We start from the raw sequence: 13,530 nt of genomic DNA, 5'->3' as shown, positions 1-13,530 counted from the left end.
GCCGAAACAGCGCGGCTGTCAGGAGATGGCTGAGCCAATGGCGACGGAGGGCGGGGTGGCAGTTGGCGAGGTGAAAGGACTGGCCAATGAGCGTCGAGGGGGCTCTGAGTGGCGTGGGGCCTGCCCAATAGGGGCGTGTCCGGGCACAGGCTCAGATTCAGGCGCCATGTCGCGGCGGCGGTGGCGGGGTCCGCAGAGCGCGGAGGGCAGCGGCCGGGGTGGGGAGATGGTGAAGATGGCGGCCGCCGGGGGCGGCGGCTCGGGCCGGTATTACGGCGGGGGCGGCGAGGGCGGCCGGGCCCCGAAGCGCCAGAAGACGGAGAACGCGGAGCAGCAGCAGCATGGCCCGGGGGGCGGCGGCCCCGGGGGCGGTGGGGGCCCGGGGGGGGCCGGAGGTGAGGGCAGCGGGGAGGCGAATGAGGGAGGGTCTGGGGCCTGGGAGTGGGGAGGGGCCTGGGCACTATGGGGGCAGCGAGGGAGGGGCCGGGGGCTGAGAGTGGGGAGAGGCCTGGGCACTATGGGGAGGGGAGCAGCGAGGGAGGGGTCTGAGTGCCTGAGAGTGGGGCGGGGCCTGGGCACTATGGGGAGGGGCCTGGGTACGGGGGCAGCGAGGGGAGGGGTCTGGGGCCTGAGAGTGGGGAGAGGCCTGGGCTCTATGGGGGGAAGGGAGTAGCGGGGGGAGGGGGTCTGAGGGAGGTCTAGGGGCCTGGGCACTATGGGAAGGGGTCTGAGGGCCTGAGAGTGGGGAGGGGCCTGGGCACTATGGGGGGGCAGCGAGGGGAGGGGTCTGAGGGAGAATCTGGGGGCCTGAGTGGGAAGGGGCCTGGGCACTATGGGGGAGGGGCCGGGGGGGGCTGAGGGGCCTGATGGGAATGGGACCCCAGTGGGTGCAGGGGGAGGGGGCCTGTGTAGGGAGGCAGTAGGGCAGGGAAGGGGCAGAGAGCTGGAGGAGAGGGAGATTAGTGTGTGGGGATGTGGGGGGTAAGAGTGGAAAGGAGTTGGGAGCAGTGGGCTGTAGGAGAAAGGTGGGCAGGGAGATGGGAGGTGTGCAAATGGGAGACAGTGGGGTATGGGGCCCAGAGGGGGGACTTTGTGTGTGCCCCCCCTCCATCCATTGCTCCCTTGGGTTTGGAAGGTATTTGGGCATCTTGGTACCTGCTATTCTTGGCAGTGCCCGTAGGACAAAGATCAGACCCACCCATAGTACAAGGCCTTCAGGGGAAGCTTGTGGGGATCTTGTCTGGCAGCACATGGGGGCTGAATCCAGACTCCCTCCCACCCCGCCCATACATACTCTGCCAGTCTTTGTGTGGTGTTACATAGAGGGAAATAAAAGCTCATTTGCCCAATGCATTGGGGGCTCAATGCCTGGCATCATCTCTAGGGTGAAGGCATGATGCTTCCCTGCTGTGTAGGGGTTCATGGGGCTGTCCCTTAGCATTCTGGGAGTATCTTCACTGACTCTAAAGCAGAGAGAGAGTGTAAAACATCTTTTAAAATACTTATTTGCCTTGTGCCTTTAGGAAAACTATGACGATCCCCACAAAACTCCAGCTTCTCCAGTTGTCCACATCAGGGGGCTGATTGATGGTGTTGTGGAGGCCGATCTTGTGGAGGCCCTGCAGGAGTTTGGGCCCATCAGGTAAGGAAAACGTGTATTCATCCATGTATGATTCAGTACTAATTTCAGCTTTCACATTTCTTCTTGCATTAATTTTAGCTAGACACTGAAAACAATAGTTGTTAGTACAGTTAAATGTTAATTAGCCTGCTGTCCCTTTGCTGTATGTTTGAAAACTTAACTTAGGTTCTCTCCTCCCTAGTTATGTGGTGGTGATGCCTAAGAAGAGACAGGCCCTGGTGGAGTTTGAGGATATTCTCGGTGCCTGCAATGCTGTGAACTATGCAGCAGACAACCAGATCTACATAGCAGGGCACCCCGCATTTGTCAACTATTCTACCAGTCAGAAAATATCCCGCCCTGGAGACACAGATGATTCAAGAGGAGTCAACAATGTGCTGCTCTTCACTATCCTAAACCCCATCTATTCAATTACAACGGTGCGTGGTGGTTCTAATTCCAGGTTCCCTTAGTGTGATAGACCTCTCTAACCCTGGAGCAATCCGAGTCCATCCCTGCAGAATGCATCATAGCCCAAGTACTTGATTGCATATACCAATGCAAGAGGAAGTTTGAGACATGTTAGGGGGAGAGGGAAAGCTCAGTGGTTTGAGCATTGGCCTGCTAAACCCAGGGTTGTGAGTTCAATCCTTGAGGGGGCCACCTAGGGATCTGGGGCAAAAATCAGTACTTGGTCCCGCTAGTGAAGGCAGGGGGCTGGACTCAATGTCCTTTCGGGGTCTCTTCCAGTTCTATGAGATAGGTATATTTCCATATATTAATTAAGGTACCTCTGTTTGCGATCTTGCTTTAAGTTTCTGAATTAGTTTGTGCAAGCCCGCCTAACTGGGTGAAATGGGATATTCTAAGGCAAATGTAAGGGAATAACGATTACACTGAATCAAAATGAGAGAGTATATTTGCAGTTTTGGATGAAGAAAAATTACTAGCTAGCCACTTAGAATACCGATGCGATAAAACCTCAGTCCTCAGTTTCAGTGGTCTTGCTATCCTAGTGCTTTTGAATGCAGACTGTCAATTGTATCCACATCTTGTGATGAGGCTGCAGGCAAGGTCTGCTACAGATTGCTTTCTATGCAATGTCATTTCTTAAACTCTTCTTAAAATGTTCCCTATATTATCTTGTCTCCTTCCCTTCCACAGGACGTGCTGTATACCATTTGCAACCCATGTGGTCCCGTGCAAAGGATTGTTATTTTCAGGAAGAATGGTGTCCAGGCCATGGTGGAATATCCTTTTTCACGTGCTCTTCAATGTTTGTCCATATTTTATTCCCACTATAGTTAATCCTAACTCAAAGTGTTGGGTTCAGACTGAATTGTTGAAGTGTGCAGATTATAGCAGATTAGAAACCCGCCCGCTCCAGTGCTTTCTTGTCAGAATGCTTATACTCCAAGTGAGAAGTTACTTTGAATGTGGGCACAGGGGACTTGCATTTTGCATGTCCTTAACAAAAGATGCTTAATTTAGAAATAATATGAAAACCCACTACTCTTATTGTGGGTATGGCTTTGTGACTGCAGCAGGCAGCTGAGAGCAAGAAAGTTCTGTACTTGCTTCTACTACTGATTATTTACTTTGGACACGAGTACTTTGATCCCTCTGCCTTAAATCTCCAGCTACAAAAGGGATCTAATGATTATACTCACAGGGGTGGTATGGTTTGTAAAGTGTTATGCAAGCACAAAATATTACATGGAGCCCTTTTAACAGCAGAAGAAAGAACAGGAAGCAGACATTAGCAGCCTGCCTACGTGAGGATCTCCTCATGATTGGATCAATTATCCTGCTCCTAAAGAATTGTTACGTATGTCTGTACTAAATATACTAAGTATTCTAAACATTTCCTTAATGTACTAAACGTTTGACTCTGTGCAGAGTGCGCAGAGAGCCAAGGCATCTCTGAATGGTGCTGATATTTACTCTGGGTGTTGCACTCTAAAGATTGAATATGCCAAGGTAAGTGTAACTGAAAACATGGATAGGTACTTGATGAGTTGTGCCTGTCAGTATGTTGGATTGAATGCAGAGCGTCTGTACAAAATTGTATATCAGAGTTGTGGAAGAGCTAGCTTAACTCTCTCAAACTCACACTTTTTCACAATTTTGTCCTCATCAGAAATACAGACCTGTACCTCTGTGGATATAAAAATAAACAGGGAGACAGTATTAGAGCAGGAGACTTAGGGCTCCTTTCTCCTTACATCCTTGGGAGGAAGAGTTTTCTTGTAATGGTTAGAACAAAGGAATGGGAGCCAGGACTCATGGGTTCTGTACGTGGTTCCACCACTAACTTCCTGTGTGAGCTTCAGCAAGTCACTTCTCTCTCTTTTTGAAAATGGGAATAATTATCTAACTTTTGAGGAAGCTGTAAGGTTTATTTAGGGTGAAGATTGCTTTGAGATCCTTGGGTGAAAGGAGCAGTAGTATGGCCATCTATAGGTTTTTTTAAATTGTTCTGTCCTGCCTAGAACTCTCACTGTGAAAATGAGTAATGGTAGGGGTTGTTGTTTTTGCAGCCCACACGTTTGAATGTGTTCAAGAACGACCAGGACACCTGGGATTACACAAACCCCAATCTCAGTGGACAAGGTAACCTTGATGGACTGCTTTGTAACTATACACAAACTTTGTCAGTCAGTTGACTCGCGCACTTCATATCTGACTCATGTTATGTAATGCCATTGGCCTGCCTCCTAACTTCAGTTAGAACTGTACCTAAATTCAAACATGATGTAGGCCAATGCAAAATAGAGTGCTTGTTCGATTTATCTTAAAATCAAACGCTTGTCACCGGGGAGTCTCACGGGTGGCTTACACTATGTATTTGCTGCCTGACTTCATCAGTTAAATGTTCGGAATTAAGGAACCCTATGCATAAGTGGTTTTAAGGAGTTTCTGAGCATGGGCAGTCTTCAGGGGCAAGCGAGGGTTTAGTGCCACTGCTTTCTTACATGGAAGATTTACAGGTTGTCACCTGATGCAGCTTGAGGCTGTTTGTGCCTGACTTTCAAAACTGAGCTGTTAAAATTGCTAGTCTCTTCATTATGCTAGAAAGTAACAAGAAAATTCTCCTTGAGCTGTTGGCTAGTTCTCACACAGCTGAAGGACAGTGGAATGTGGGGCTGGGTTATAATTCACAGGCACATGGGTGAACATTTTACACAAATGTAACTTGAACATGGAGGGAAATGCAAAAATCTGTAAAAGACTGTCTGCTCCCATCTTTGGAAGCAGCGAGGAACAGATCCCTTTCCTTTGCAAACTGAGTGCTGCAAATTAGTTACACAGAATCTGTGTGATGCTGAACAGTGTATTATTCAAATTGCAGCAATAGATCTCTACTTCAGACTCTTACAATTACAGTCAAAGCTTATCTGGAAACCCCTTGCTTGGGTTTTTGAAACTTCTGCATACTGTGTGGAGGAGTGTGAAATAAACAGCTGGTGTTGAGTTACTGTTTGAGCAGCTCTCGCATCAATTGAAGTGGTTGCATCTCTTATGTTTCCCTGTATTTTTTTTTTAATGGTACAATCTGCTTGGCAGTATTGTCTTGCTTCGTGTTTTAAAACCAGGGTGTGGAGCTATTTGTGGTCCCAGCTGATGAGCGTTTAGAGGGTCCCCCCAGAATTGGGTGTACTCCCTTCAAAGAGATTGCTTTTGTCCCCTCTAAGGAATCTTGGAAAGGCTACTTAGGACTCCTGCCAGTCCCTGCCATGCTGCATTATTGCCTCCAAAGGCAGTTTTTCCTCCTCATTTCATGATGAGAGGTGTAGCCTCAAAGGGCCCCTGTGCAGTATGGCACAAGGTGCTGAGTAAATGCCTGGCAGGCTGGAGTAATTCCCACGTGGTGGACACCCCTGTTTTTAAAAGAAAACTTTATTAATATACTGAAGCAAGCAATGGCATTACATGACTTAACAAAAACATAAACAAATTTCTCCTCCAAGGTACATAACTAGAAGATGTGCAGAGCCGCAGGGGCTAGTTGCAGGGCTGTGCATTTATTTAGATGCATCTTGGCTTTCCTGACATGAGGCTGGGAAATGAGGGTGGTGTATTATCCTGGCCTTTCCCAGCTCTGAGCAGTTATTACATATAACCCTGGGGGACCGTACTACAGTGGACGTCCCGAATTGGCTGTGGCCTGCCTCTGCACATTCCTCACACCACACAGTGTAGAAACCTCACTAGCTCTTCCTGGAGAAAACATGCATCATCCTTACGTACCAGAAACAGCAGCAGATTGAGCTCATTACATCAAGAACACAACACCGTGGTCCAAGAAACATCTACAAGCACAGAGAGAGAGAGAGAAAGAGGCGCACCATGCCACAGCAGACATTATTCTTACTAATCAAAGCAAACAAAACTCTGAACCCAAGAATGTACACAGAACTAGGAAACACAGAACAGAGGGTTCTCAAAACAAGTCCACCAGCGCATTTCGGAGAATGGAATAGATCTCAGTGGCCATCCAAGACATAGGATGCTCTCCATATCAACATGGTTTGGTTTGGGAGGGCAGTTTTTGTTATACTGCTTTCCTGCAGTCCTCAGCTGCCAACATATCAGCGCCAAGTGGAGACAAAAAAAAACAAACCAAAGGCACACAGATACCTAAGAGGCTGTAGCTGGGGTGTGCAGTCTGGTGCACGCGTGCATAACGGGGGCATTTGACCCAAGGCACATTCCATTACAGAGGAGACACGCACACTGGAGAACTACACAGAGCCAGAAGCACCATTTTGTTACAGCACCACACAAATTCAGGAGATGAAACATGGAAGGAACACTCTCATTTATACACCTTTATGTCCTCTTTCTTGATATCTTCTGAGGACAAAACATCTGTGAGACCTTTTAAAGATTTTACTTTTTAAAAAAAAATTTTGTAGCAGTTTTGTGCCTTTGACTTGTATTTATGACTCTGAAACCATGTGATGCAGGGTCGCAGTGTATGTTTGATGGGACGCCATCTTTCAGAACTGTGCTAACTCACTGTTGAAGCGTCCAATGGTAAGAGAAATACAGAATTTTTATGTGACAATGGACATTGTACTGTGTACTCCTGCTGTAAGTAGCCCTTTTCAATCTTTGTAATGACTGATTGTTGGAATAAACCTGTATGAAACTCAGTTGTGTTTTAAAAAAAACAAAAAAACTGTATGATTATGTGAATGTTACGCATTGTATATGATGGCTCATTTTAACTTACTACTGTTGCTTTGCTACCATGCTTGTATAAGTCTCTCACTTACTCCCTCTTCCTCTGTTGGGGTGGGGAGATATTTTGCCATATTTTTTTTTCCCCATTGCTATAAAGAATTAGCAGTGTCCTGGAGGCAGGTGTACTTCAGTATTGTTTCAATCACGAAATCAACTGGGACACTCTTCCTTTTGTTTCTTTCCCTGGTCAGTCATGCCTACTTTGTAATCAGCTTTGAAATGCGCCCAGCTCTCTATTCAGGTGAAACTGGGAAGTCCTGTCTTTGTTCTAAGCATTTTACTCACACAGATTGTGTTACAAGATGCTGTAACTTGTCTGTGTAGGTTCAGAAATAGGAGTTGTAATCATGACTGTGTGACAGCAGTTCTAACAAATGAAACTGCAAGTGTGTGTCCTATGAACTAACCTCTTGTTAAAATAGGCCAGTCTGGCCCATTAGCCTAGGGCAGCATCATGTTATAGTTCCGTGGCTGGGATCTCAGCAGAGACCGCGCTGCCCCAGCCAAAGGGGTATGTAGTCTGTGCTTGGAGCAGAGTTGGAAAACTCTGGAGGGAGCTGGATCCAACTGTCCTTGGCCTTTGAGGAGAGTCAGTCCTCATAATACCAGGCCTTGGGTGAAATGGAGACCCCGTGGGAGAGGGAATTTAATCTCCCCCTGCCAGATAAACCTTAAAGTGTTGGAGGCAGTTGTTGGCTAGAACCTCCTGGGCAGCTGGGGTTACCATGTGATTTAAAAGAATCTAGGACTTAAATGACTTTGGTAGCATACAGGTAAACCCCAGGAATACAACCTATTGGAGCATTGTTCCTCTCTGGTTAAATTTTTAACTTATCCTTCTTTCTCTAGGGGATCCTGGCGGTAACCCTAACAAGCGTCAGAGACAGCCCCCTCTCCTTGGGGACCACCCTGCAGAATACGGTATGGATCCGGGTGCGCAAAGCGGCTTTGGTGGGAGTGTTTTGCCCTAATGTTTATGGCTTTCACATGTTGCCTCTACTCCCGGTGTCTCCACAGGAGGACCTCATGGTGGATACCACAGTCATTATCACGATGAGGGTTACGGCCCTCCTCCACCTCACTATGAAGGGAGAAGGATGGGCCCTCCTGTTGGTGGCCACCGCAGGGGCCCAAGCCGCTATGGCCCTCAGTACGGACATCCTCCGCCCCCTCCTCCGCCCCCGGAGTACGGCCCTCATGCTGACAGCCCTGTGCTGATGGTGTACGGCTTAGACCAGTCCAAGATGAACTGTGATAGGGTCTTCAATGTCTTCTGCCTCTATGGGAATGTAGAAAAGGTGAGAGGGGCAAATGAATGGCTTGTTCTCCTGGCCTTGTGTAGACTGATATCTTTGATCCTTTACATATGTCTGGCAGAGAGTTCTGGTTCCTGTGCTCGGGCTTGTGATTTTTGTTTCTAAGTAGCCTTACTTGCTTCCCATCAAGTCTGTTGGGCTTGGATTTGAAATCGGTGGTGTGCAGTTTGACTGTGCAGCCAAACTCCTTTATAGTATGGGTGGAGCAATCCACTAAACTCCGATGAAGTGAAATAAGAAGCAGAGCTTGAAGGCGGGCTCTGAAATGGATCGGTCTGAAGCAGTTTAGTTTAAATGTGTAAAAACCCAGGTTGTTTGCAGTGTTGTAGCTGTGTTGGTCCCAGAATATTACAGAGACAGAGGGTGATGTAATATTTTTTATTGGACCAACTTCTGTTGGTGAAAGACAAGCTTTTGAGGTGTAACAGACCTGAAGGACTGTGTAAGCTCGAAAGCTTGTCTTTCAGCAACAGAAGTTGGTCCAATTAAAAATATTGCCTCACCCACCCTTTTTTTCCTCAAACCCACGTGATCTTCCTAAATTTTCCCTCTAACGAATGTAAACGTCCTGTGCTCACATCTTAGGTGAAGTTCATGAAGAGCAAGCCAGGCGCAGCCATGGTGGAGATGGCAGACGGGTATGCTGTGGATCGAGCAATCACCCACCTCAACAACAACTTCATGTTTGGACAGAAGCTGAACGTGTGGTGGGTCTCTTTCCAGATGCTTTGTGGTCTCGATGTCTTGTGAGATCTCACGCGGGGAGTTGGATCCCCAGCAGAAAGCTATGCATATAGTGACAAGCTGTGCATTTCTCTGCTTGTAGTGTATCCAAGCAGCAAGCCATCATGCCTGGTCAGTCGTATGGGCTTGAGGATGGTTCGTGCAGCTACAAGGACTTCAGTGGCTCTCGAAATAACAGGTTTTCGACCCCAGAGCAGGCAGCCAAGAACAGGATCCAACATCCTAGCAACGTGCTTCACTTCTTCAATGCTCCTCTAGAGGTGACAGAAGACAACTTTTATGAGGTAAACTTGATTAGACTGTAGAGTTTCCGTCAGCTCTTCACTGTCTGATTAATATTCTTCTCTCTTCTTCATGGTACAGTCTCAGATTGAATCTCATACCTTGCTTTTGCATACAGCTCCTAGCTTGGTGTGGGGCTCCATCCTGATGGACTCCTCTGGGTTCTATTGGAAAGGATCCATTCAGTAATAATGAGCTTGGAATGTAGCTACTGTTCATGTGTGGCTAGAACATGAGATGGAACCCAATTTTCCTGGGTAACCCTTTTCCACTGAATCATTTACTTGCTCAAGGTCACTTCCCATCTCTTGTCTTGTTCCTCTTCTGCCAAACAGACGAATCTTGACCTCAAATGGTGGTCGAGGTTTAATATGATGAACTACTTTGAAAGCTTGAGGGGACTGTCACTCAGTGAGCACATGTACACACTAAGCAGAAGCCTTCCATGTTCTGTCTCTTACTCAGTTGGTTTTGCTCTGTGTAAGGGGTGTTCTGTTTCATGAGGCACAGCATGCGGGGTTACACTGTAAATTGTGAACATTTCCAGTGACCCGTAGTGTGTGGCTTTAAAAAAAAGCAAAGATAAAATTCCCATATGATAGCTGTTTTGATAAGACTTAGTTTCTGATATGGTGCCCAAACTATTCAATGGTACCTTTCTGAATCGGAAAAACTCTTGCAACTTTTTAACTGGAGCATTCTGATATAGGCTCTGTAATGAGCAACCAAAGTGTCTATTTAGTTGAGTACATGGAAGGGTGTTAATTATTTGTATTACCATAGCACTGAGGAGCCTGTTCATGGATCTGGATCCCATTGTGCTAGGCGAGTGATAAATTTGTAATCTATTGGCCTTGATGAAGTTTGGCTTGTAGATGATTGAGCTATATTTACGCTTTGATTCTCAGAGCTGTTGTGTTATTATCTCTGAATACTTGTCTGTCTTCCCACTAGATCTGTGATGAGCTGGGAGCGAAGAGGCCAGCTTCTGTCAAAGTGTTTTCAGGGAAAAGTAAGTAAGCCTTTAAACATGGTGAAACTTCCCGTAGGGACCAGGGAAAAATGGTTGCTTAGTCAGAGGTGGGCTTCTAGTTAAAGGGGCAACAAAATTGTACAGGGAAACCTTGGGGATGCTCGTGAGTGACTGTTTGACAGTCGGGTCTGGAATGCAGGCTTTAGTCTAGTCTCACTCCTCCTGCTGGTAAGGTTGGGTCACAGATGATAAATTGCGTGGTACTGCTGTGTTTGAGTGGCATACCCAGCTTTAGTCATTAGAGTTGCAGTCTTGAACTGCGGTTTAGAGCCTTGGCCACCAATCCTTTTTTTAGCAAGCTGTCCGCACATAAAGGGAGATGAGAATGAACATGCATTAGCAGAAGCCACTTGGGTAGATGATTTCCCCTTTTTACACTGCCTTTCCATCAGAGGACTGGCTTAGGGGATGGGAAGACGAATGAGTACCTGTGAACGGAACCTGACCATATAAAAACAGGGAGGGTAAGGAAATGGCTCGAGTGGAACCAATCCCATTAATCCACTAGATTCAACCCAACAGAACCTTACTGGGTTTGGTATGTGGGTGGCTGGGTGGTGGTGATGGCCTGTGACAGGAGGTCAAACTAGATGGTGTCCTTTTGCCAGCAGCTGGGAATGGGTGACGGGATGGATCACTTGATGATTGCCTGTTCTGTTCATTCCCTCTGGGGCACCTGGGATTGGCCACTGTCAGAAGACAGGATACTGGGCTAGATGGACCTTTGGTCTGACCCAGTATGGCCGTTCTTATGTTCTTAGATGATCTGGTGGTCCCTTCTGGCCTTAAACTCTGACAATTAACACCTCCCTCCTTAAGAGCAAATTCAATAATATGCATTTAAGGGAGGTGTTACTGCAACCTCAGAGCTGCTGTTACACTGCAGAGGATGCCAAATGCAATGTTCCCAGTCCAGGTGCCAGAGGCCGATCAGAATGGGGCCCAGAGCTCTTGTATAGCAATGTGGATCATTAGAATGTGTTGTTGTCCTACCTTGTCCTGCTTGTATAGTGATGTACGCACACTTGTAACCTCCAGTGTTCCGTCCAGGTGAAAGAAGCTCCTCTGGTTTGTTGGAATGGGATTCAAAAAGCGATGCGCTAGAGACCCTCTCATTCCTGAACCATTACCAGATGAAAAATCCAAGTAAGCTGTGCTGTGCCTGCACTCAAGCTTTGGGGGGCTCTTGTCTTAATCTGTCAGGCTGGGTTCAGGAAGAGGGGACGATGATGGAGCATATGCTTTCCTGTAATTCTGTCAGCAGCCAGACTTGGTTAAGCTACAGTTAAGATTGTTGATGCTTATCACAACTTCTCATACAAACAACTGTAATCATCACGGGAGAGTTTTAACAGGATGTGGTCAGAAGCCTGGTCCATTAAAAGCTGTGATTCGTTGTCATCTGAAATTGCCCTGGCTTCTGTTAGAGGGAGTTGCTATACTAATAGGATGGAGCATTCCCATCTTCTCCACTTCATGACTCTGTTTGAACTGAAATTCAGCATGCTGCGCTCAACAGATAGCGTGGGTGGGAGAGTGCACAGTCCTGCTGCCTGGGAGGGAGCTGGGACTCTGGAGGGTTTTATTCTCTGTTCTGTCGTTGACTTGCTTAGTGACCATGAACAATCCTACTTAATCTATCTACCCATCTGCAAAAAGGAGATAATACTTCTCCGTTGGGAGTTAATGCCCATAAAAGCTTTTAGATCCTTTATACTAAAAGGTGCTAGACTTGGAAAAGTAAATCTCTGGGGCAAAAAATAAACTATCCTGTTTTGTTCTCATCTTAGATGGGCCGTACCCATACACGCTGAAACTCTGCTTCTCAACTGCTCAGCATGCCTCGTAAGTGCTGCCCAGGTTGGGCCAGGAGCAGGGGATTCCTTCCGTTTTCTGCTGCCTTTGAAAAAGTTCTTGTATTCCTTTTTTTAATGCTCCAGTTTAGTAGAGGCTACCCATAGCGAAGACATGTCAACTGAGAGAGGTGAAGTGGTCTGTCTCCCAGATACCTTCAATTTTTAAAATGATTGTACATGTGATTTGTTTTCCCGTTCATATTTTGTGCTGCCTGTGTTACTGGCACATTTCAATAAAACCGTTTGGAAAATAAATATTACCCGTGTTTGATCCTAAATATCAGAGTTACATCAAGAGCATCTTCCCTTAGGCTCTTGAGGTTAGTAAACTGAGAATGGTCTGCGGCTTTCCCAGTCATCATAGGGAACAAAAGCAGGTCGTAACTAAGAGCTTCAATTTGTGACATCACTCACCAGTGTAGGTTTGACACGAAAGACTTGGTTAGTTTGAAACTAGCCCAAACCTTCTCCTGAGATAAGGTGTTAATATCCAGAGAACCACTTGCATGTTCTTGATGTTCGTTACTTTGTTTTTTCGATTTTTGAAGTGCTATTACTGAGTACTGTACTGCTAAATAAAGCTTGTTTTCAAAGAGAATTCGTCATGAGTGGGATATGGAGATTTGTTTGCCATTAGGTAGAAACCTTATGCCATAACTATGCATGGTGCTTTAGGTGGAAACCTTACCTGTTAATGTGTATAACACCATGAGTACGCAGCATGCTTTAGATAAGACAATGTCCCTTTCTGAGCCTGTATGATAGAGTAACAAAGACTACAAACTGCAGCCACATAATTGCCAAATAAAAGAAAACTGGAATCTGTCTTCAAAAAAAAAAGAATTCCTGAGTCAGATTTAGAGTGAATAATGAATGCTTTGAAATGTAATTCATTGAGGAGGTTGGGATGATTATTTTTTTGGAATGTTACAGACAACAACTTAAACAGATCTGGTGTTAAAGTAACAGCATCTTTCATCATGAAGTGTTCTACAACTATGCAGCGCCAGGGAAATGCAGCCGTCTTTGGGGTGTAGGTGATTAGCCCTCCCCTACCGTCATACAGTCTGACAGGGGGGTTAAATCCCTTCTTTGAAAAGTATTCAGTGGGATTTCTGATGTCTGTGCCATTGAGGCTTCTCAGGTTTTCTCTGAAAGCCCTGCATGTGTGACTGAGTCAATCCAGAAACTGTGGTGTACATCAGTAGTTCTGGAAAACAGGGTGTACTGAAAGCTGACAGGTAGCTGGCGCTGTTCCCTTGTTTCTGTTCTTTCAATTATATTAAGCAACAGCTGAAAACACACTAACTTCTTACTGTTACTTCTCCATGTAAGCAATTGCTGGAGCTACTGTAGCAATGCCATGTGACAGTGAATGGGAGGAGGCCTGCACAGCCATAAGAATGTGAGAATGGCCATACTGATTCA

The 13,530-nt window shown here is 46.4% G+C and overlaps 1 protein-coding gene across 2 annotated transcripts; it reads left to right on the top strand.

Moving 5' to 3' along the window:
• Positions 1 to 1,523: 1,523 nt before the first annotated feature.
• HNRNPL (heterogeneous nuclear ribonucleoprotein L) lies at positions 1,524 to 12,357 on the top strand. Of its 2 annotated transcripts, none has more exons than XM_039510547.1 (12): positions 1,524 to 1,642; positions 1,824 to 2,061; positions 2,786 to 2,871; positions 3,505 to 3,601; positions 4,162 to 4,234; positions 7,721 to 7,792; positions 7,889 to 8,169; positions 8,773 to 8,894; positions 9,014 to 9,215; positions 10,168 to 10,225; positions 11,297 to 11,392; positions 12,037 to 12,357. In XM_039510547.1, the coding sequence occupies exons 2-12, from the start codon at positions 1,837 to 1,839 to the stop codon at positions 12,093 to 12,095; spliced, it is 1,371 nt and encodes a 456-aa protein (XP_039366481.1). In that variant the 5' UTR covers positions 1,524 to 1,642; positions 1,824 to 1,836; the 3' UTR covers positions 12,096 to 12,357. The 2 variants fall into 2 exon arrangements, with proteins under 2 accessions (XP_039366481.1, XP_039366480.1); XM_039510546.1 differs by having other exon boundaries at positions 11,285 to 11,392.
• Positions 12,358 to 13,530: the final 1,173 nt, after the last annotated feature.

Source organism: Mauremys reevesii, linkage group 22, assembly GCF_016161935.1.
Source record: "Mauremys reevesii isolate NIE-2019 linkage group 22, ASM1616193v1, whole genome shotgun sequence".
Classification (NCBI taxonomy): domain Eukaryota; kingdom Metazoa; phylum Chordata; order Testudines; family Geoemydidae; genus Mauremys; species Mauremys reevesii.
This window is presented reverse-complemented; position numbering and strand designations above follow the sequence as displayed.

What these genes read in the sequence shown, in the direction of transcription:
- HNRNPL (XM_039510546.1), top strand. Translation starts at nt 1,837, where the DNA reads ATGCCTAAGAAGAGACAGGCCCTGGTGGAGTTTGAGGATATTCTCGGT. An exon ending in GGACCACCCTGCAGAATACG is followed by an intron (nt 7,793 to 7,888) that starts GTATGGATCCGG and finishes GTGTCTCCACAG; the next exon opens with GAGGACCTCATGGTGGATAC. An exon ending in TTACCAGATGAAAAATCCAA is followed by an intron (nt 11,393 to 12,036) that starts GTAAGCTGTGCT and finishes TTCTCATCTTAG; the next exon opens with ATGGGCCGTACCCATACACG.